This window comes from Helianthus annuus, chromosome 6, assembly GCF_002127325.2.
Source record: "Helianthus annuus cultivar XRQ/B chromosome 6, HanXRQr2.0-SUNRISE, whole genome shotgun sequence".
Classification (NCBI taxonomy): Eukaryota; Viridiplantae; Streptophyta; class Magnoliopsida; order Asterales; family Asteraceae; genus Helianthus; species Helianthus annuus.
The window spans coordinates 59351501-59376124 of NC_035438.2; the positions used below are offsets into that span (position 1 = coordinate 59351501).

At 37.8% G+C, this 24624-nt stretch overlaps 3 protein-coding genes across 4 annotated transcripts; all 3 read left to right on the forward strand.

Annotated features, from left to right (window-relative positions):
* The first annotated feature begins 8420 nt into the window (after nucleotides 1–8420).
* LOC110894572 (adagio protein 1) lies at nucleotides 8421–16136 on the forward strand. 2 transcript variants are annotated; one of them, XR_004861403.1, is made up of 4 exons: nucleotides 8421–8530; nucleotides 10911–11206; nucleotides 13702–15411; nucleotides 15763–16136. XR_004861403.1 is itself a non-coding variant. In XM_022141790.2 (3 exons), exons 2-3 carry the CDS (start codon nucleotides 10980–10982, stop codon nucleotides 15311–15313), a joined length of 1839 nt encoding a protein of 612 aa, XP_021997482.1. In that variant the 5' UTR covers nucleotides 8421–8530; nucleotides 10911–10979; the 3' UTR covers nucleotides 15314–16136. The 2 variants fall into 2 exon arrangements, 1 of the variants encoding a protein (XP_021997482.1); XM_022141790.2 differs by having other exon boundaries at nucleotides 13702–16136.
* A 1462-nt stretch (nucleotides 16137–17598) lies between these two features.
* LOC110892679 (G-type lectin S-receptor-like serine/threonine-protein kinase At1g34300) lies at nucleotides 17599–19308 on the forward strand. Its single transcript, XM_022139829.2, has one exon. The coding sequence runs from the start codon at nucleotides 17620–17622 to the stop codon at nucleotides 18787–18789; it is 1170 nt and encodes a 389-aa protein (XP_021995521.2). The 5' UTR covers nucleotides 17599–17619; the 3' UTR covers nucleotides 18790–19308.
* Nucleotides 19309–23033: 3725 nt separating this feature from the next.
* On the forward strand, nucleotides 23034–24512 carry LOC110894571 (G-type lectin S-receptor-like serine/threonine-protein kinase At1g34300). Its single transcript, XM_022141789.2, has 2 exons — nucleotides 23034–23120; nucleotides 23196–24512. Exons 1-2 carry the CDS (start codon nucleotides 23069–23071, stop codon nucleotides 24359–24361), a joined length of 1218 nt encoding a protein of 405 aa, XP_021997481.1. The 5' UTR covers nucleotides 23034–23068; the 3' UTR covers nucleotides 24362–24512.
* The last annotated feature ends 112 nt before the right edge of the window (nucleotides 24513–24624 follow it).

Below are 24624 nucleotides of genomic sequence, written 5' to 3' on the forward strand. Positions count from 1 at the left end.
TCCTAAACTTGGCTTAAACGGGTCAGAACTGAAAGTCAAAGCATAAGTCAAACTATGCGACTTTCGGTTCCAAACCGAGCCTAAACTGAAAATTGTCGGGGTGAACATGTTTATACATGTTTTTACATTAATTACCAAGTTATATTAATGATGAAACAGGTTGTATGGATCCTACATTGCTAATTATGTATTTATTTGAAATAAAGCTTTCTGTTGACTTTTTGAAATTAGCTTTGACCTGACAATTGACATAGTTAGAGTGGGAATCTGAGAATACCCTTTTAAGGGTTTATTACCCACCTAATTACCTACTTATAGGTATTTTTAATTCGAGATTTGACTGGATAATTATAGCTTAATCTCGAAGTCAAACCTTAATTACGACGGTTTGACTTTTACCTAATTAACTAAGCTAAACTGAATTATAGAGGATTAAGGACACTTACAAGAGTCCTAAGTATGCTTAGGGATTCTAGGAGAAGGTGGTTGCAGTCCAGAGAGCTCCAGAGATCAAAAGAAATGAGCTTGAATGAAGTGAACAAAATGTTACAACTTCACTTCTTTATATAGTGAACAAAATGGCATAAGATCATGCCAAAGTAGTCTACTAATGTTGCAAGATCATCCCAGGTGTCCCTATGTTGCTATATACCAGTTACCAAGTCCCTGATTTCGAAAACCACTTAAATAAGGCGGTGCAACAGGCTGAACAGGCAGCTGTCCAAAACCTGCTGCCAGCGACAGTCTTACGGACCGTAAGCAAGAGGCTTTGTGGACCGTAAGCACCTCTTACGGACCGTAAGCTCTTGGCCTTGCGGTCCGTAACCGACCATGGTATGGATTGCCCAGTTGCAGGGCTTACGGACCGTAAGCCTAAGACTATATGGTCCGTATTCGACGACCAGAAGACAAAAATTTGAAATTTTATAGGCTTTGACCATGCATTCTTTACAAGTCCAAATCTTGGGTCTCTTTAATCAGTATGGGGACCATGTAGTCAGCCATTGCATGCTTTAGGAAGATGCCATGCATTTGTGTTGGTCTTGGATTCTTTTGAAGGAACTTAAATGCATAATTCTTTGCCGAAAACTCTCATAGGATTCTTATTCATGAGTTTTGATTGATTTTATTATGGATAACCAGATTTTTATCATGTATATTAGATGTCTATCGAACACTTTAAGGTTCAGGATTTATTAATAGGTCGCTCAGAGGTATAAATTAACATGTCGACACTTTTAAATCCTACCGTACATCTTTATCTGGATCCGGGTTTATAACACGTTTGCATTTCATGACACGTGTCTTTATTTTATTGGGCACGATTTTACGAGGTGTTACAACCAGCAACTACGTCGTCAATGACAATTGACGTGTCTTTAAAGGATAGTAGTTTCTTTTGTACTGAATCTCCTCTTCGGAGAGCATGCATCATCTGAAATGCATGACTTGACAATTCGCTATAAAAATTCTTGGAAAGACATTTGAAACGGCCAATATCTTCTGCAGAGAGCCTTGTGAAAATCTCGTCAACAATCACTTGAAACCCATTTTTTTCCATTCTGAAGAGAGCCTTGTGAAAATCTCGTCAACAAACTTTTGAAGATGATTGAGTAGATGGTTGAAAATGGTAATGATCAAAACCACTGCCCAATGTATTTTATATACCCAATGAAGGCGGTTATGACTAAAGAATATGATTCGACAGTCGTTAGGCTTTTAGTGCATCTACATGGGAAAAAATATAAAATTAAACACGTTATTATAATTAAAAATAACCTATTCATTTACCTATAAGACGCCTTTAACATAAGAAAGAAGTGATTGAGTGACGTGCATTAATTGCAAAGTACATATCCCGAGGCATTTTGAATTTGAAATTACCGGCAATTTCAAAACCACTGCTATGTTATATGTTTACCAAAGGAAATATCTGCTAAGTTATACTTTCTTAGCTATGGGCAGTAGTTTACACTCTTGAATGTGGGCCAGACCTTTGACATTTAAATATGGAGCAGTAGTTTGAAATACAAAGATATTGCGAACATCTGTTTAAGTCTCTCATGTTTCCAACAGTAGCAAGTCAATCAGATGTTCGCAACAACAGATGATAGCAATTGACAACAGTAGCAAGTCAAACAGCCGTTAGATCAGCAGATGATGATTTAGAGCAGATGTTCTCTATACACTAACAGAAATTGATACAATATCAACATAATCTAATTAAACTCAGAAACAATTTCACTTATACATCAAAAGTACCAATCTGCAATTACACGATGATAATAAAAATTAGATCATAATACTAATTCAGCTTAAAATTACAACCAAACTTTAAAATCTAACAACACCACCAAGAAATTTACGAACCTAACAGCAAAAATTTAGTGTTTTTAGCTACAAATTTAGTGCTTTTAGCTTTAAACTCCATCAATGTATATCTTCGACAATCGCCATGAACTCCACGGAAGTACTCAATGCATCAACATCAGGTTTCTAGAAACCTGATCTCTCGTGAACAGATCAAGATGCAGCAGTAGAAGATCCTTTCTTGCGTTTAGTAGGTCTTTCCTGCGGGTTCTACATCATCATCATCTGCCCAAAATCATATACATAATCATCATTTAAATGAACGTTATTAATAATTTTCTTTTGTGTTTAATTTAACTTTATGCTTCTTTTAATACAAACCTATAATAACCCGCAGCAGATTGTATGAATTTCAAACAACTGGGATTAGACTGAAATATAAACCGAGAATTAGAGTATATCACTTGAAAATTAAGAATTCAAAATTTTAAAACTGGAGTAGCAAAAAACACATACTTTACACGAAGTTGAAATAATGACACTGCAAACAACTGTAGAACAATCATCATCATCATCATCTGCAGGAAAGACCATTACTCTAGTAAGATAAAATGTTATCTTACAGCAGTAGCAGATCCTTTCTTGCATTTAGTAGGAACTACTGCGGGTTCTACATCATCATCATCTGCCCAAAATCATACACATAATCATCATTTAAATGAACATTATTAATAATCTTTCTTTGTGTTTAATTTAACTTTATGCTTCTTTTAATACAAACCTATAATAACCCGCAGCAGATTGTATGACTTTCAAACAACTGGGATTAGACTGAAATATAAACCGAGAATTAGAGTATATCACTTCAAAATTAAGAATTCAAAATTTCAAAACTGGAGTAGCAAAAAACACATACTTTACACGATGTTGAAACAATGACACTGGAAACAACTGTAGAACAATCATCATCATCATCATCAACTGCAGCAGATCATTCACAATCATCATTCAGTCATAACTCAGATAACAAAACTTTAGTAAAAATCAAAAAGAAAAACAAACATAATCATATATATCACATTACCATGATCAAGGAAAACCACATATCCCCAAAATTTTTTCTGAAAGTGGGACAGAGAGAGCTTCAGTTTTCAGTTATCCTTTATCAACAAATGCCGAGTATTGAGAAGAAGGGGTTTGAGGGAGAGATACGTTAGAAATGTGGTTTGAAAATACAAAAGTAGAGAACACGTTTATATAAGAAGATAATTGACAGAAGTGAGTGAGTGACATGCATTAATTGAAAATTACATATCCCCATGCATTTTGAATTTCAAATTACCCGCAATTTCAAAACAGCTGCTGCTAGTTATACATTTGCCAAAGGCAGCATCTGCTACTTTCTTATAGAAGAGCAGTGGTTTGCCCTTTTGGAATGTGGGCCAGACCATTTGAATACACAAGACAGTGGTCTGAAATCAAATTAAAGTGATTTATATATTAGCCTTTATGATGTAATAATAAGATAAGAAAAACCATGTTGGACACCCTCTCCTGCTGACACATCAGCTTTTCTTATGTCACTTGGATTTCTCCTTTTATAGAAAGTATAGATAGATATTTTTTTTTAATTCTAGTAATATTAAAAAGGGAGTAAAAATATGTTCACGGACGTACCTAGGCTTTGTAGTTCAAATACTTTTTAAAAATCATGTATTTTCAATTTATGGATGTTTGTTTTACGACATAAGTAGTTAGATCAAACATTTAATTTCTCCAAAGTATACGTGTTTGGATAAATTGAAAAATTGTAATGCTATTGTGATATCTACTTAATTAAATCACTTGTAAATCATTTTTATTAGACTAAATTACTTCTTAAGTTCTTATGACTTAGTGGTTTTAACCACTTGAGTCCAAAATCAAAAAGTTTAACGATCTGAGTTCCTAACCGCTCATTTTATGATGTTTTGAACCCCTGTGTTTAGGTGGTTTAACCACTTGAGTCCAATATCAAAAGTACAAATGTTAAAATTGGACTCAAAACGTTATAAAGTGAGCGATTAGGGACTCAGGATGTTAAACATTTTCATTTTGGATTCAAGTGGTTAAAACCACTAAAATACAGGGACTCAAAAAATAATTTCCTCTCTTTATTATAATATAAAAAAATATGTTAAAGTATTAAATTAAAATTAATTAAAATAAAATATAAGTAAAAATTACGAGGTTGAAGGAGAATATGCCATGTGGCATTAATTAGAATATTTTATTATAAGTTAAATTAGATATGGTCCATCTCCTGAACATAAGGACCGATTAACCATGTTATCTAACCCAGTCTTCTATTCTAACTAGTTGGATTACCCTCGCTGTGCAGCGGGCTTTCGGTCATTATCTATTTGTTTTGATACAATGTTGGCGCTTGGAATAGCAACCGAGAAAGATACACTCAAAGAATATCAACACGTGTTTTACATCGACCCAAAACCATAAAAATGAATACTCGGTTCGGTTCGTCACGGAACCTTTACTGTACCGACAATCACTAAGTTTGTTGTACCAAAAAGAACTCCATTGCAAATACAACTCCTTTTTAAATAACTTTATGTCGCCACATCGATAGACTAAATGAATGGGATGGTTTTAGGAGTTCCAAAGATTCGTTACGAGAATAAGGTGTGCGAAGTGTGTATTGTTGGAAAACAAACGTGAAAATTGTCTTTTCAAGCATCTCGAACGCTTGAATTAGTACATGGTGATTTATGTGGACCAATATCCCCATCGACCATAAAAGGTAATCGTTATATTTTAGATTTGATTGATGATTTCTCACGATATATGTGTTCTTACTTGTTAAAGGAGAAAAGTGGAGCATCCGAAACTATCAAATGTTTTAAGGCGACGATGGAAAAAGAGACGGGTAATTTGCTCAAAACCTTGTGAACTGATAGAGGTGGTAAGTATACATCCTGGGCATTTAACTGTTATTGTGATGAAGGGGGGGGGGGTAACGAGGCATTTGACAACTCCTCACACACCATAACAAAACGGAATAGTCAAATGTCGAAACCGAACACTTATGGAGATGGTTCAGAGAATAATGAAAGCAATGATAGTTCCAAACTATTTATGGGGTGAAGTGGTCAGACATGCAACGTATTTAATCAACCGTTCTCCTACGCGTGCATTGGTAGGAGCAACTCTGCATGAAAAAATACAAAGGTAAACAACCTAATATAAAACAAGTTAAAGTTTATGGTTGTATTACTTTTGCAAAATCGAAACGGATATTCAAAAGCTCGATGATCGGTCCAATATTTTGGTGCATCTTGGAAGCGATCCCAGGTCCAAAGGGTACCGTTTATATGATCCGAGAACTCGACAAATTATGGTAAATAAACACGTGTAATTTGACAAAACAAGGAGATGGAAATCGAATAAAAGTGTTGAAAAACATATCGAAAGTGAAACAGAACCGGGTTATTTTATCGTTTACTAGGGTAGTGTGATTGATATTGGCCTTGGGTCAATAAATCTAAGCCAAATGATGTTAGAAACAACTTTGAGCAACCAAGAAACTGCCCAGAGCAGCCCAGAAACTGTAGATATTGTAATCGAAGATGAATTTCAGGTTAGGCGTTCCACTCGTCAGTATATTTTACCAGTTAAATATAATTGCTACGAATTAAATACGTGTGAATTGCTTTTAATTGATGACAAACGTGCTAATTTTGGCGAAGGAAAATTAAAGGGGGGATGGGTTAAAGTAATGCGAGAAGAAATTGATTCGATTGAATGAAACCAAACATGGAAACTTGTGGATTTACCAAAAGGCGTTAAACCAATCGGTTTAAAGTGGGTTTCAAAATAAAAAATGTGGATGGAACAATTAATAAATACAAAGCGAGACTTGTAACAAAATGGTGCGTGCAAAAACTAAGTATTTATTTTGACGAAGTTTTTGCACCAGTTACGCGAATCGAGATGATCCGGTTTCTTATTTCTCTTGCAGCCATGGAAGGTTGGGAAATACACCATTAAGATGTGAAAATTGCATTTTTAAATGGTGATTTGGAGGAAGATGTTTATGTACTTCAACCAGAAGGATTCATTAGAACGAAAGAAAGTCACAAAGTTTACAAGCTTTTCAAGGCATTGTACGGGTTAAGACAAGCACCCCGGTGTTCGAATATCAACTTAGATTCCATGTTAAAGACTTTGAAATTCGATCGGTGGTACTAAAGAACACGTCGTGTATCGAAAGATTGTGGGTAATTCTCTACTAATCTTAGTTGTGTATGTTGATGACTTATTCGTTACAGGTTCAAGTTTGTCTATTATTAATGAGTTCAGGAATGGAATGGCAAAACGGTTTGACATGTCTGATCTTGGAAAATTAACATATTATTTGGGTATCATAGTTTCACAAGGCGCGAATGGAATTAAAATCAAATAAGAAGATTATGCCTGGAAGATTATTAAAGGAGCGAGGATGCACGAGTGTAATTCGGTTCTTATTCCAATGGACCCGAATTTAAAGTTATCAAAAGCCGAAGAAGAAGACAAAGACGAAGCTGAAGTCGAAGTCGAAGCAACCAATAATAGAAAAATAGTTGGGTGTTTGCATTATTTACTTCAGACGCGTCCGTATCTCGTTTATTCAGTTGACATTATTAGTCGGTAAATACAAAATCCAAGATAGAGTCATGTAGTAGCTATTAAACAGATACTCTGATATTTGAAGAGAACCGCGAGCTATGCGACTACTTATATGAGAAAAGAAGAAAGCGTGTTATGTGGCTACAATGATAGTAGTTACAATAGTGATGCTAATGATGGTTGGAGTACAACGGGACACGTGTTTTACTATGGTTTTGCACCAACTACATGGTGTTCGTAGAAGCATAGTATAGTGGCGTTATCATCATGTGAAGCTAAATACATGGCAGCTAGTTCAGCAGCTTGTCAGGTTATTTGGTTGCGAGAATTGATAAGTGAAGTTACTGGAAGAAAAGCGTAGAAAGTGATGTTAAAAGTGGATAATACTTCAGCGATTGCCTTAGTGAAACCCGATGTTCCATAATTGAAGCAAGTATATAAAGTCTCGATTTCACTTTATTCGGGAGTGTGTTGAAAACAACGAAGTGACTGTTGAAGATGCATCTGGCAATGAACAACGAGCAAATATATTGACGAAGGCACTGCTGAAAATCAAATTCAAGGAGATGCAGGATCTACGGCGTTGAAGATCTCCTGTATACGATTCAGAAATTCAATGGATGAATGTTGGGGAATTCTAGTCGTATCACGTGGTTGCCAGACATGGGGATCGACTAAGAAGATTATCATGTTCAAGTTTAGGAGATGATAAATATTAAACAATATATTAATTAATTTGTGATTAATTATCTAAGTGATCCTAATTGAGTTACAATAGGATGCGTGTTAGATAATTAAAGTGAAATTAATTAATAGGAGTCCTAGTTATAGTCTAATTAGATAGAATAACTATAAATACCGTGTTCAATGGCTTGGGATCTGTAATCAAGTTTGAGTTATAGTTTCTTGATTAATAAACGAATTTGTGGGTGTTAGCCATAAACATGAACTACAACTGTGTTCCTGTGTTCCAATTCATACAACAATCTGGTACCAATCTTTTTAGAGACACTTAAATTCTTAATAAGGGCTCTGACAACAATACTGTCATTCATTAAAAATATTATGCTATAAAATGTGACTGCATTATAAGGCACAAAAACTTAAAACCAAAAACTGTCACTATCTCTCTATGCAAATTTAAACCCAATGACACACTAGAGACTAAGGGCATGTTTGGCTAAGCTTTTTGAAACAACTTATTGAGTTATTAGCTTTTTGGAAAAGTCAGTATGGAGTGACTTATTGACTTATTGGCTTTTTCCCCTCACATACACACTTGTTGCCAAACATCATTTTGAAGCTTATGACTTTTCAAAAAGCCAATAAGTCGGTAAGTTACTTCAAAAAGCTTAGCCAAACATGCCCTAAGGATGTCCAAATGACTCGCCGCTCATACTTAATACTCTGAAAATACTCGTTTGTTTTTTTGACTCGGTTGTAAACAATCCATTTAATTTATAAACGAGCCAAACACGAAGGAGATATTTGGATACACTGTCACCACCTCTCGTGACTCTGTCATCGACTGACTCATACCTACTCTCTCATCTGTCTGTTAATGTTAGGAGGTTATTTCGAGAGAACCACTCTCCAAAAGACAAAAGTAAAACACAAGGACTGGAACAATTTTCTTCTTAATTTCTCGAATGAAAAACGATTACAATTTATAATGAAAAATGCTAAACATGGTATCCTAAAATTATGCATGGAAAATGTAAAGATGCAGAATGTGGTACCACCACTATCAAGCTACGTGCATGCAAACGTGGGAAAAGAAACACTAAATTTGAATGGGTCCTACTATGCTCCACTACTCAACTACTTGGCTGAAAATTAGGAAACAAACTTCACTTCACCATTCTTGACCGGTTCGGCAGTTGATGGGTCGGGTCCGGAGCTCTTGACTGGGCCGTGGGTTCGTGTTGTAACCTCCTGGATCGTATCAATACCCGCCCCATGAGAAAAGACCTTGTCCTCAAGGTCCGTAATCGTAGCGGTGGCTAACTTGGAGGAAGATGCAGTTGAACCTTTCAAGGTGATTGTGTTGTTGCCTTGTTGAAAAGTCAGAGATGGGACCGAGAAGTCAGCGGTAACAGTGCCTAAAGAACGCAACCAATCGAACCCGAGGATAATATCAAAACCTTTGAATGGCAAAACAAACAATTTAACCTTAAAGGAAGCCATGTGGAGTGTAAGGGGAACGTCCGGGCAATAACCGGTGCATTGTAGTGGTTCCCCATTTCCGATAAGCACCGGAAAGGGCGGCGCTGGCTCCATGAGAAGGTGCAAATCAGTAGCCATGCCAGGCCGAATCAGGTTATGAGTGCTGCCAGAATCAACGAGAATCTGAATCGGTTTGCCGTTGACATAGCCTGTGAGACGTAGGGCGGTAGCTGGTGCGATGCCATAAAACGTTGCTGGGGATAGCGCCAGAAAGTGTGGTAGGTTTGGTGCCTCCTCAAGAATATGAACATGAGGTGGTGTAGGAGGGTTGGGAGCTTGCAAGTCATTGTCGGCTATGAGTAAGAATTGGGGTGGATCACACTTGTGGCCGGGATGGTACTTGGCGGGGCAACGAAAACAAAGACCTGCGGCGCGACGCTGTTGGAGTTGGTCAGGCGATAATCTGGCGGTAGGTAAAGTGGTGGGGGATATGACGGAAGCTGGTGATAACGATAAGTTGGGTGGTGATGTTTGGTTGGAGGTGGCGATCAATGGGTTTGTAGCAGATTGGGGTGTGGAATTGGGTGAAGAGAACTGTGAATAACCAAGTTTATCTTCAACTCGTTTAGACAAACCGTATGCTTGGTGCAAGGAGGTAGGGCGTAACACTGCTAACTCGGCTTGAATTTCCGGCCGAAGACCAGAAAGATAGCAATTAAGGAGGGCCTCATTAGAAAGGCCGACTACCTGGTTGCATAGTTTCTCGAAGGCAGCTTGATAGGCAGTCACGGTGGTGAGTTGCTTGAGCTTGAAGAGGGTAGCTTGGTGGTTTTCATAATCGGAAGGTCCGAATCGGAGTTCGAGAGCCCGGGAAAATTCTGGCCACGTTCCTAGAAGCCGATTGTTGGAAAGGTATTTATACCAACTCAAGGCGTCTCCGGTGAAGTAAAATTGGGCCAAAGAGAGGCGTTGGGCAGGTTGGATAGAGTAGTAATCAAAGTAGTTGGTTGCTTGAAAAAGCCAATCGAGAGGATTGGAACCATCGAAGGTCGGCAAATGGATTTTCGGGGGCCGCATGGCGGAGTTGTTCGGTGGTGGGTTGTTTGGTGGAGGGTTGTTCGGCGGCGGGTTGTTCGGTGGCGGGTTGTTCGGTGGCGGTGGATTGGAAGACATAACAAGGGAAATGGCTGTGGGAAGATTGGATATGGCTTCGGCTAGGCTTGTGAGGGCTGTGTTGAGGGTGGTGTTGAGGCCGGTAAAGTGGGTGGTCATGTGGGCGGCATTGGCATCAAGACGATCGAGAACGGTTTGCAGACCGTCATCAATGGGGGATGTAGAGGTATCTTTCTTGGGAGCCATGGGGAGTTCAAGATGAAAGCACCAAATGTTAGGAGGTTATTTCGAGAGAACCACTCTCCAAAAGACAAAAGTAAAACACAAGGACTGGAACAATTTTCTTCTTAATTTCTCGAATGAAAAACGATTACAATTTATAATGAAAAATGCTAAACATGGTATCCTAAAATTATGCATGGAAAATGTAAAGATGCAGAATGTGGTACCACCACTATCAAGCTACGTGCATGCAAACGTGGGAAAAGAAACACTAAATTTGAATGGGTCCTACTATGCTCCACTACTCAACTACTTGGCTGAAAATTAGGAAACAAACTTCACTTCACCATTCTTGACCGGTTCGGCAGTTGATGGGTCGGGTCCGGAGCTCTTGACTGGGCCGTGGGTTCGTGTTGTAACCTCCTGGATCGTATCAGTTAACCACACCAGTCATTCAATCGAACCCTAATTTGACGTGTCTCGTATGGGGTGAATCGACAGTTATTATGGAGTGGGACAGTAGCAGTTCTGATCTAAGCGGAGACGATGAAGGAGGCTTCTTATTGAACGATGGCGGACCGCTGCCGTTCCCCGTGGACGGGCTGCTGCAACCGGCGCCCTGTGGTTTCGTGGTTACGGATGCGTTGGAGCCTGATCAACCGATTATTTATGTTAATTCGGTTTTTGAGATGGTTACTGGATATCGAGCTGAAGAAGTCCTTGGTCGTAATTGGTGAGTACTTTGTTCAACCGATTGAAATATGTGATTGTGTAGTTGCTTAGGGGTAATGTGTTTTGGTGACTTTGATTGCACAAATTAGGTTATTAAACCTTCATGAATTGACATTTGAAGGATAAAGTGTTGTAAGTAACATTAGGAAGGAATACATACAACCCTAGGAAGTGCATTGCACGTAGGTTGTTTAAAGCTTTATACCTGATGAAGGAATATGCAGGAAATTTGTTATTTAATTAAACTTTCATGCTCTTTACCTTTGCCTATTAGTATAACTGTATGTAAACACTTGCTAATCTATCCCCTCACTGCTTCTGTCAAGTTTCAGTTGTTACCTTTGCTCTTTCGAGTAGCTTACATATTGTGACCGAGATTCTGTTATTGTATTCGTGTAAACAGACTCTTGTTGGTTGAACAGGCATTAAGCTAACCTTCTCTTTTCAAACCTTAGCTTCTTTTATAAAGGTCGTCACTGAACTTTGTTCAATGTTTTTGTTGACTTCCATCAATTTACCAAAACTCTGATAGGATCATAGTTGGCAATAGCGATTGCTAGAGCGCGCTACGTAGCGTATAGGTATAGTGTCGCTATTAGGGTTGTAGTGATGGATAGCGAGAATAGCGACACTTTTTTTTTTGTTTTGTAAATATAAATAGCAATTAAATATAGCTATGAAATAGCTGGATTTTAGGTTTTTGTTAAGTATACATGTAAATAGCATATATACTAGGGTATTTTGATATCATATACATATAATTTTTTTTTAAATATTTTTTCTAGTATATCGCTATTTATAAAATAGCCGCCCGCTATTTATCACAATTCGCTATGTAGCATATAGGTACCTTATCGTTATTTGTCGCTATTTGCCATTAACAACTATGGATAGGATCTTTGACTCTGAAATTTGTGTTACCGATAATGAGAGTTTGCCCCAAATGTTCATCTTTGTTTCTCGATAGAAGTTCATTTGCCACAATAGAAAATAATCCACATTTGACTTTCTAGTTTTTAGTGTCATACTTATGATTTCAGATTTCCACATTTCTGACATGCATTTTTATAGGTTCTTTGTCCACTAAATCAAAGTTTTTGTTCGACCTTTTGTAATTCATATTCTTCCCAAAGTGGGATATATTTTCATACTTTTTTTAAATCATCAAAGTGGTTGTGAAGATGCGTGTCATTATTTGCAGTGAACTGATGAAATCATAAGTCTTTGAAGTTGAGTTTGGTCTTGTAAAGTAAACTATAATCTCTTCCCAACGAATCTGGGAAAAATAACATTTTGAGCCGGCATGTGAAGTGATCTAATAGACCGAGATATATCGATTTACATGGCGTATAGATTCCTAAGTGAGGTTCGGTGTTATACACTTTATATAAAAGGTGCCTTAGGCTGGACGATATGGGGACCGTCCAGCTCCGTCGCCGTCTCGTCGCCGTCCCCCTCTCCATGCCGCCACCCCCGTCTTGATCCAGTCATCGTCCTCTCCGTCGAGTTTCAGACGTTCAGGACGATCCAAATGGTGGGCCCCTTTTTATCAAGTTGTAACAGATGTGAACAAGTCTTCATCGGGATTTCCGAACGCCGCCATGATCGGAGATCCCGGAGCCGCCGTGACGCCGCCATGATCGGAGATTTTGTTGCCTGGTTGCGATTGGAGGTCCCGGAGCCGCCGTGACGCCGCCATGATCGGAGATCTGGATCGGAGAAGGTAGATCTGGTGGAGGATTTGGGGGTTTTGAGATGTGAGGGTGAAAAATAAAAATGGAGGATTTGGGGGTTTTGAGATGGAGAAGGTAGATCTGATGGAGGATGATAGGGTATTGGGATATTCATTAATTTTTTTAAACTTTTTTTTTTTTCGTACATGCTTCTTCTTTCATTAAAAGCTGTTTGGTTTCCTTAAACAAAATGGAAGATTTAAAAAATAAAAAAAGTGGAAGATTTAAAAAAAAAACATAAAAGTGGTGGGGAGGACTATGACTAGGACCATCCTCCCATGCCCTCTAATTTTGGAGGATGGACCATCCTTGGGAGGACTATGACGTGGCGCCTACGTGGTGGATCATCCTCCAAGGATGGTCCATCACCATACCCACTAGCCTTACATATGTGGAGTTTGTTCATATCTTTGTTGGACTTTCTATATTTGTTCCCATATTACCTTTTGGGCTTGTTCATAAGTAGCATGGCTATTTTCTCTTGTAAAGGATACATGCAATGTCAAACTCAAGCATCACTCGTAACTCAAGATATTTGGTATTCATGTCTTGGGGTGATAAAATGTAAAGTTCATAAGATAATAATTAGTTTGTAAACCAGTAATTATATAAACCTATTCTGATGCATGTTCATTTCTTTAGTTATCACATTTGGACTGATGAAACTTTATAATTTTACATCTGTATCTATATTATTTACTATACCACTTGTAGTTGTATCTATATTATGAACAATCCCTCTGAATGGTGTGTTTTTTGGCAGTCGGTTTTTGCAGTGCAGGGGTCCATACGCAAAGCGAAGGCACCCACTGGTGGACTCAACGGTAGTTTCAGAAATCAGAAGATGCCTTAATAATGGTATTGAATTCCAAGGAGAGCTACTAAATTTCAAAAAAGACGGTACCCCATTAATGAACAGACTGCGTATGACATCTATTTACGGTGATGATGATGAAGTAACCCATATCATTGGTATCCAGTTCTTTACAGAAGTAAACATTGACCTGGGCCCACTTCCGGGATCAACAATAAAGGGAACTGTAAAAACATCCGATGTCTTCTGTTCTGGTCTTCTGTCCTCATGTATAACTTCAAGCAAGAACAGCGATTGTTCTACTCATGAGCTCTGTGGGATTCTACAATTAACCGATGAAGTGCTTTCGCTAAAGATTCTTTCACGGTTAACACCGAGAGATATAGCATCCGTTGGATCTGTTTGCATGCGGTTTTACGAAGTCACCAAGAACGAGGATTTATGGAGAATGGTTTGTCAGAACGCATGGGGGAGTGAAACGACCAGAGTTCTCGAGACGGTTCCCGGGGCTAAACGGTTGGGATGGGGTCGTTTGGCGCAGGAGCTCACGACTCTCGAAGCGGCTGCATGGAGGAAGCTAACCATTGGCGGTGCGGTCGAGCCGTCCCGCTGCAATTTCAGCGCGTGTGCAGTTGGGAACCGTGTGGTTTTATTCGGCGGGGAGGGAGTCAACATGCAACCGATGAACGATACCTTTGTGCTCGATTTAAACTCAAGCAAACCCGAGTGGCAGCATATTAAAGTCGGCTCACCACCCCCCGGTCGTTGGGGTCATACGCTTTCTTGCGTGAACGGTTCCAATTTGGTCGTGTTTGGCGGCTGCGGGCTCGAAGGGTTATTAAACGACGTCTTTTTGTTGGATTTGGATGCTAAACATTTAATATGGCGTGAGATTTCCGGTTTGGCCCCACCACTTCCGCGATCATGGCACAGTTCATGCACTCTCGACGGCACAAAGTTAATCGTTTCCGGTGGTTGTGCGGATTCAGGAGTACTTCTTAGCGACACTTTTTTACTCGATCTTTCAATGGAGAAACCCATGTGGAAAGAGATATCCGTATCATGGACCCCACCATCTCGTCTTGGTCACACGTTATCAGTCTACGGTGGAAGAAAAATCTTGATGTTTGGTGGTCTTGCAAAGAGTGGGCCCCTGAGGTTTCGGTCAAGCGACGTATTCACAATGGATTTAAGTGAGGATGAGCCGAGTTGGAGATCGGTAACCGGGAGTGGAATGCCGGGTGCTGGTAATCCAGGTGGCATAGCTCCACCTCCTCGGCTTGACCACGTGGCAGTCAGCCTTCCTGGTGGGAGAATACTTGTGTTTGGCGGGTCGGTTGCGGGTCTCCACTCGGCTTCACAACTGTATATTCTTGACCCGACTGAGGAGAACCCCACATGGAGAATATTGAATGTGCCGGGTCGACCACCGAGGTTTGCTTGGGGGCATAGTACGTGTATTGTTGGAGGTACACGCGCTATTGTTCTTGGTGGTCAAACCGGTGAGGAGTGGATGCTAAGTGAGCTTAAAGAATTATCTTTAGCAAGTTACGTCATCTAAATTACAAAAAAAAAAGTTTTAAAAAAATCATGAACGTGTTACAAGTGGGATTCAAGGTGGTGTTTGGCTTCTCTTGTTTACAGATTGTCCCGAAAAAGGTACTATTTTTGTCAGATTTGTGCAGAAGTCTTCTTTAGTATACCCACTTTGGATTCTTTATCTTTTTTAGGTTCGCTGTAATTCACAGATTAAGTAGGGTTAGCCGTATGATACAACATAGATATCAGTTTCATCATGTACTTTGAACCCTGAAAAAGAGTAAGAACTAAAACACTGAAAGAAGATGGTGTTTCTGGCGCTTCTAGTTGTATATAACGGTACATATTGGTGTGGCCCTGTAGGTGAGGACCCTTTATTGGTACATATTGGCGGAATATATAGCGGTTGTAATAATCGTGTTGTGTGGGCTTTTATCTTCTTTGTTTGTCTTACCTTTTTATTACTTGCAGAGGTAGGGCTTTGGATGCTGCTTTCAGCTTGTGAGCCTTGTTCAATTTATTTCATACACTTGCTTTCATGTTATAATCTTTGACACTGGACCCATGACTAATTAGTTGTAAAGTATGGATTATCATGGATTTAGCTAATATCTATGAACTCGACTTGATGTGGTGGTCACTTTAGCAGGCTAACTTTTTGCTGCGCAGTGAACCGGGTCGATTCTAGAACTCAAGTTTGGTGAGCAGGATCTAGGCAGTTTGATGATGAGATCATTGGTTTAGTTGTTGACTGCAGAACTGAAGAGTTGTACATTATATTTTTTTATATCTATGGTTGGATACTTGGATGCTACTGTTTGGTCAAAAGCCTAGTTTTGTGAACCCTTTAGTGCTCACAATGTTGCAATGAAACCTATTGGTGGTTGAGTTTTCTACATCTAGATAAAAAAAAAACGTGTTGCTATTTCATCATCGAAAGGTTAAAGAAAATCTAAGATGGCTTTCGACCTGTATATCTCTCTTAATCATGTGCGTCCACTTCCAGATTAAAGTAATTTGATGGTACAATCAAACTCACAATTGGATAATTCATGGAGAAACAATAACTAGTATTAGATCTTCTCTTGTGAAAAAACTGTATTAGCAAATGACAAAAGACTTATCTTATTATTGGGAAGCCATCACAACATTTTACTAAAATGACAGCTCTTCATGCAAGTCTGTGGCAACAATTGGTAGTTATTTGGTTAACTCAGAAACAAGAAAATTTCCCCTGCTGTAACTTAGTTACTAATGATGATTAGCATGCCAACACTAAGAAAATTCCTTATACGGTAACTTAGTTACTACTGATGATCATGATTGCCACTGATCAAGGTTGCTGCTGATCGCAGTGGTTTCTTATCAAAGTTGCTACTAGTCGCAATAGTTTCTGATCCTAGTGGCATCCCACTGATAACTAGTTCTATCTGTTTATCAATTCCCATACAACCATCAATCAACTGTGCAAGTGCAAAACAACTTCTTGGACAACGAGCCCCAACCATGGGGCTCAACGAGCCCCAACCATGGGCTCAACCCCTTGGACACCGCCCAAGGTTCCTATGTGCCAGAAGTTAATCAATTTTTCCCCACCTTGGGTGCCACTCGTTGACGGGACAACAAGCCCCAACCATGGGCTCAACCCCTTGGACACCGCCCAAGGTTCCTATGTGCCAGAAGTTAAAAGAGTCTTTTAGATGAATTGCACTTTACACCTACTTATTTTTATAAAGATTTATTCATATTTCACTATGATTTTACATAATCTTAATTAACTAACATAATTTGATAACACTTTCATCACCAACATACCATGAATACCATTAAAACGATACTTTTAACTATTCGATACAGAATATAGTTTTAATCGCTACAAATAATTATAATGCCAATTCGATCATATGGTGTATCGCCATAAACAAATTTAGGCTTTAGCTGTCTGCTTTAACTTTGTTTTATATGAACTGAAATAACAATACTATAACCATATTCCCATGTAATATATTACCAAATCAAATACATAGACCATTCAAGCATCATAGGAATAAAATGGGACGTTTTCCTTGTTTAACTTCGAGAACTCCACCGAGGATGATGTATATGACCTCCATATAAGCATTGATTACTTATTCTAAAGTTTCAGTTGTAATCTTTGATCCTAACTAACAATATGTCAAGTGAAGACGATGTCACCACCGGTGTATACCTTGTGGTTATCTTTGTTAGTAAGGTTTTCCGCTCTCTTCATTGGAGGAATTGTTTTAACGGTTTGTTGATGATAATGGTTTCTATTTTGCAGTTGTTGTGGTAAAGATACCCATCCTCATGTATGTATGCCATAAAAGATCCAACGTACAACCTGCCACTTTTGTTAACGATTCGCGTTTTATTCCCCTCACCATGGTCAAATTCCTGGACGACATGGAAAGAGAGAAGCCCATTCGATTCACCTCTCAACAGCTAAGAATAGCAACAGAAAACTTTAGCATCGTGTTGGGTTCAGGCGGCTTCGGGACAGTTTACAAGGGAATATTTAGCAACGGAGTGGTTGTAGCTGTTAAAGTACTAAATGGGACATCGGACAAAAGAATTGAGGAACAATTCATGGCGGAAGTGAGCACTATGGGACGAACCCATCACTTTAACCTTGTTAGACTTTATGGGTTTTGCTTTGAATCAAGTTTAAGAGCTCTTGTATACGAGTTTATGGTTAACGGCTCATTGGACAACCACTTGTTTAAAGCAAAAAAAGGGGCTATGATAACGTTTGAGAAGCTTCACGAGATCGCATTGGGAACCGCAAGAGGCATTGCATACTTGCATGAAGAATGTGCTCAAAGAATAGTTCACTATGATATCAAACCAGGAAACATATTGTTGGATTCAAAATTTTGTGCAAAAGTAGCTGATTTCGGTTTAGCAAAACTTTGCAACAGGGATAACACTCATATAACCATGACAAGAGGACGGGGCACCCCTGGCTATGTTGCTCCCGAGCTCTGGATGCCTCTCCCAGTTACACACAAATGTGACGTTTATAGTTTCGGGATGTTACTTTTTGAGATCATTGGAAGAAGGAGAAACATGGACGTGACTCTTGGTGATAGTCAACAATGGTTCCCGGTATGGGTGTGGGACAAATATGAAAAAAAACAAGTGAACGATTTGATGGTGGTTTGTGCGATTGAAGAGAAGGATGAAGAAGTTGTGGAGAGGATGCTAAAGGTGGCTCTTTGTTGTGTTCAGTATAGACCAGACACTAGACCGGTGATGAGCATTGTTGTGAAAATGTTGGAAGGTGCATTAGAGGTGCCTGAGCCTTTAAATCCTTTTTCATATATGTTTGTAGGGATTGAACACAACGATTCTTTGGCTCGAATGGCATGGAATGTTGGTGGTTCTGATCAGTCATCATCTCAAGTGGTCACCAAATCTGATGTGGTTATGGGGACGCCTGTCATGAGGAGATATGAGATCACCATGGCCTCAGGTTAATCATATGGGGGTGCCTCTCATGGCTAAGTTTAACTGTATTTAGGTCTCTTAAGGTGAGTATTTACTTCAATAAAGTTAGAAGGCAAAATTATCTACTACTAGTCCATTAGTTATTGATTCATTTGGATATAATCAACAAGTTTAAGATTGTGTAGATGTGAGTAACCGGGTAAAATGGGTGGTCGGTTTAGGTCAGCCAATGCTCAAACAACGTTCAATGTCGAAGCTGTTCTCAAAAGGTATCATTTTGGATTGTCTCGTTCTGACCAAAATGGATCCATAATAAAACGGGCCATTTAAAAAGTATGCACAGTTTTGGCGTCGCTTTCGGAAGAAGTTGTCGAGGCTATTGTTTTCACGGCTTGTGGATCATTTGGAGATTTCGAAACAAAAAACTACGTGATCGACAGAAAAGGAGTACAAAGAAAGTCTTTTTGATTCGGTTGTTTCGATTTCTTTTCTTTGGTTTTTTTCTGAGAATTCTAATTAAGTGCAGTTTTGATTGGGTAGAGTGGCTTAAAAACCCACCAATTAATATGTAATTTTCTTTCTTTCTTTCTTTGTTTTGTTTTTTTTTTTTTTTTTTTTTTTTTTTTAAGAGATTTGCTAATCAGGTTGGTTTATATAAAGTTTGTCCTTAAAAAAACATTATATGATATGCGATATTTAGGAAAAGAAAGGTGAGAAATAGGAATCACTATCCATTATGAACAACAACAATGAATATTAATAAATAATAACTGCCAATTAAAAGAATATCTTTGCAGAAATTGTCAAGACTATCCGGACATACTTTTTCTAGCATTCTTAAATACTCGTCCTATGCATCAATTGACATGTCGGAGTCGCATGCCAGTTGACAAATTGCGGTTGTACACTTTTGCAAACCAGAGAATCCAAGTTACGTCTGACATCTTCTCTTTGTGTAAAATATGCATACCCGCGCTCTAAATCGCAAGAAATTCTCAAAAAAAAGGTCGGGGACTCATACGAAAGCGACGCCAAAACTATATCATCATACATTGGGGTTTTAGAAAATAATCATTCACTAAATGAATGATGAGCACCCAATCGATCTCATTCAAGCGTTAGTTGTCTAGTACGTGTTTGTGACAATTCGGTTTCGTCTCTGAAAAGTTGAAGCGCTGCCTGAGCCGCGGTAATAATCAAATTGTCAGTCATTCCCATGTCAGAGTGGGATGAGTTGGATGAAGAGTCGGAAGACATTCTTTTTATGAAAACTAGATTTTGTTGTCATGTATTTACTTTTACCTGCATATCATGTTTTTTGTGCGACAATAATGCAAAATCACTGACATACATACATGAGTATAGAAAATAGATATTAATAGACTTTTTTAATGGATACCAGAGAATAAAAATAGAATAGTAGAATCTTACTCACATATCATCACACACACACATACATATGAGCAAGCGAAAAGACATTTTTGAAAATTATACTAGCGTAAAAGACATATGTGAAAGGTTCAAATACATAGTCATCTAAAATTAAGAAGTCATAGAAAAGGTATCAAACGGACTCTAATTTAACCCATTCTAGTGGCATTTGTATCGTCAAATTCTATGATCTTAGATCTTCGGTTTTTGCTTTTGGATTTTTAGTTTCTAGATTTTAGAACTTTTGTTAAATCGTTGTGTCTTTTTATTTAGCACTGTGTCTTTGTCTTTATTTTCTTCACTGTATCTTTTTTTTATTTTTTTGCAATTCCTTTTGTCTTTTTCCTCGACATTGTGTTATAATCCTTAACATTGTGTTATATTTTCCGATCCATTATGTCTTTATGATGCTCATATCATTTATTTTTATAAGATAATTTTACCTAAAAATATATATGATACTTGAATATGATGCTCATATCATTTACTTTTACAAGATAACTTTTCCTAAAGACTTAGATGATACTTGAATATGATGCTCATATCATTTATTTTTGTAGGATAACTTTACCTAAAGACATATATGATACTTGATGAATATGATGCTCATATCATTTGTTTAATGCATGTTTAAATGTATACTAATTGAAAAAAAACTATGGTGCGCCTGTTAAAACATGTATATGAACAAGTACATTGTAAATTTACTTATAAATTGTTCTGATACTACTATGTAACACCATTAGAAAATAGCCATGTTTACGATTCTCTCAACAAATGAATAATAGACAAATCAATTCATTTATTTTATAGGGGAATGTTTTTGTACAATACCCCATTAATGCACCAAGGTACGAAGTGAATTACACATGTTCATTTTTCAAATATGTCCGTTACAAAATCCAAATCCCACATGCCATCAAACAAGAAAATTATGCATGGGTTAAACTCAAATTACGTATGGCTTGCATGTTATAATACATAATTACTCACGTTATTTGCTTACTTCGCATATTAAAACTCATTTATATTTAAAACTTCCACTTATTTTATATCACCTCTAACTTTAACCTTTCTGTTCTTAATCAATCAAACATTTTTATATCCAACATAATTTAACAAAAAGGCAACTTTCACAGCACATTTAATTATGGCATAAAATATGTATAAAAATGTTTGATTGCTTCTAAAAAACACAATGGGTTGATTTTTTCCGACTAATAAACAAACGGCAAGTCGCTTTTCCTTCATCTAAAAAGAAGTCGTTTTCCATGACTAGGTCTAGCCTTGAAATTCTTGCCAACTAGATATAAAATGTAGCAAAATATATGCATAGGGATTATATGTATACAAATATACAATCTGACTGAAACCTCTATAGAAACAAGACTGGTGTACTTTATGTTGGGGAATTTTCAGAAAACTGGATGATCAGAGAGACGTGTAATCACTCTCAGATCAAATTATTTCGAATACTTTAATCGGATAAAACTCTAATTTTCGAGAAAATTGAACAAGGGTATGCGTGTATGCAAAAATTGTCTGAACCAGAAGTAACTGATCAAAACTTGTCTACGAATTTCTGGGTTGAGGATGATTAACTACCATTAGGCAGTTATCTCAAATTTAAGACATAACTACCATAAAATTGCCATAATTTTGAAGTTCCGAAATTATGGTATTTTCCAGAAAATGCAATTTTATTAAGGTATTTTTAGCTCGACCCCAGCCAAGGGCTCTTCCCCTTGGACCCCGCCAGAGGCTGCCGCCCCTTGGACCCTCGGTTGAAGTGGTACAACAAAAACACTAATCATGAAGAGATACGAGATCACAATTGCATTGGTAGAACTGTGTAGTCACGGCTAACTTGTATTTTCAAATTGATTAGGGATTTAGGGTTTGTCTCAATTGCTGAGTGTTATGTGCCTTATGTCCAAGGCTTGATGCAAAATTACAATCCAGCCGGGGGTCTCATTGGAAGCAGCCTCTCTATTCCTAGGGGGTAGAGGTAAGGCTGTCTAGATCTCACCCTCCTTAGACCCTACCTTACCTTTGCTGTTGGTGGGATATACTTAGTATGATTATGATATTATTAGTAATATCAATATCAATGAATATTCTTCGTATATTCTTTCATATATGATAATATTCACATTGTATATACAATATCATATAGCATGTATTATATCTACACAGTAACACGTAATTTGTGATAGTGTTCATTTAATAGATATATGTGTGTGACATCTATGTTTTTGGAGAACAAAACATTATGTGACTATCAATTAGCCAAAACTGATATTTCAAATGCGCACGTTATAAGATTTAAATCCCGCATGCCATCAAACATGAAAATTACGAATGGGTTAAACTCAAGTTACGCACGTTATTTGCTTACTTCGCACCTTTGCACGTTAAAACCCATTTGTATTTATAACTCACCTATTTTATATCACCTCTAACTTTAACCTTTCTATTCTTAACCAATCAAACATTTTTATATCCAACATAACTTAACAAAAAAGCAACTTTCACAGTACACTTAATTATGGCACAATATATATATATATATATATATATATATATATATATATATATGTTTGATTGCTTCTAAAAAACACAACGAGTTGATTTTTTCCGACTAATAAACGAACGGCAAGTCGTTTTTCCTTCATTTAAAAAGAAGTCATTTTCCATGACTAAGTCTAGCCTTGAAATTCTTGCCAACTAGATATAAAATGTAGCATGATATATGCATAGGGATAATATGTATACAAATATACAATCTGACTGGTACCTCTATAAAAACAAGACTGGTGTACTTTATATTGTATAGAAGTTGAATATTTAGAAGCTTTCAATTACATAATATAACGTAATGATAGGCAAAGCTGGTGCCAACTTAATCGGCATTGTGGTTTTTGTAATCGGTAAGTTAGAAAATCTTGAGTTATAATTTAATTCCACCAAACTATTCATCATTATAAAGGTTTATGGTTTTGCAGTTGTGGTGCTAGTGGTAGGCATCATTTTTCATTTATGGGATGACACGCAAAAAAAGAATGCATCCTTTATTCCGTTGAACGTGGCAAGGACCATAGAAGACATGGAGAGGGAAAAGCCTATTCGGTTCACCGCTAAACAACTGAGAATAGCCACAGACAACTTCAACTTCGAATTGGGTTCAGGTGGCTTTGGGACGGTTTACAAGGGTGTGTCTTCCAACGGAGTGACTCTAGCCGTGAAAGTATTGAATGGGAGCTCAGACCAAACAATTGAGGAACAGTTTATAGCGGAAGTGAGCACTATGGGAAGAACTCATCACTTTAACCTTGTCAGACTTTACGGGTTTTGCTTTGAAAAAAGCTTAATAGCTATTGTATACGAGTTTATGGTTAATGGCTCGTTGGATAACCACTTGTTTAAAGCAAAAAAAGGGGCTGTGATAACGTTTGAGAAGCTTCACGAGATCGCATTGGGAACCGCAAGAGGCATTGCATACTTGCATGAAGAATGTGCTCAAAGAATAGTTCACTATGATATTAAACCAGGAAACATATTGTTGGATTCAAAATTTTGTGCAAAAGTAGCTGATTTTGGTTTAGCAAAACTTTGTAATAGGGAAAACACTCACATAACCTTGACAAGAGGACGGGGCACCCCTGGCTATGCTGCTCCCGAGCTCTGGATGCCTCTCCCAGTTACACACAAATGTGATGTTTATAGTTTCGGGATGTTACTTTTTGAGATCATTGGAAGAAGGAGAAATATGGACGTGACTCTTGGTGATAGTCAACAATGGTTCCCGATATGGGTGTGGGACAAATATGAAAAAAAACAAGTGAACGATTTGATGGTTGTTTGTGCGATTGAAGAGAAGGATGAAGAAGTTGTGGAGAGGATGCTAAAGGTGGCTCTTTGTTGTGTTCAGTATAGACCAGACACTAGACCGGTGATGAGCATTGTTGTGAAAATGTTGGAAGGTGCATTAGAGGTGCCTGAGCCTTTAAATCCTTTTTCGTATATGTTTGCAGGGTTTGAACAAAATGATTCTTTGGCTCGAATGGCATGGAATGTTGGTAGTTCTGATCAGTCATCATCTACCAAATCTAATGTGGTCATGGTGACGCCTGTCATGAGTAGATATGAGATCACAATGGCCTCGGGTTAATCATATGGGTGTACCTCTCATGGCTACGTTTAACTGTATTTAGGCCTCTTAAGGTGAGTATTTACTTTTTAAACTGAGTATTCGCTAGTTTGAATTTGTATTATGTGATACATGGTCTTTCAATAAAGTTTGAAGGCAAAATTATCTACTAGTCCATTAGTTAGTGATTCATTTGGATATAATCCAACAAGTTTTAGGATTGTGTAGATGTGAGTAACCGGGTAAAATGGGTGGTCGGTTTAGGTCAGCCAATGCTCAAACAA

Bases quoted from the DNA above. Each gene is read 5' to 3' on its own strand.
- LOC110894571 (XM_022141789.2), top strand. From the start codon at position 23,069: ATGATAGGCAAAGCTGGTGCCAACTTAATCGGCATTGTGGTTTTTGTA. The intron at 23,121-23,195 runs GTAAGTTAGAAA...ATGGTTTTGCAG, and splicing joins CATTGTGGTTTTTGTAATCG to TTGTGGTGCTAGTGGTAGGC.
- LOC110894572 (XM_022141790.2), top strand. From the start codon at position 10,980: ATGGAGTGGGACAGTAGCAGTTCTGATCTAAGCGGAGACGATGAAGGA. The intron at 11,207-13,701 runs GTGAGTACTTTG...GTTTTTTGGCAG, and splicing joins GAAGTCCTTGGTCGTAATTG to TCGGTTTTTGCAGTGCAGGG.
- LOC110892679 (XM_022139829.2), top strand. From the start codon at position 17,620: ATGTATGTATGCCATAAAAGATCCAACGTACAACCTGCCACTTTTGTT.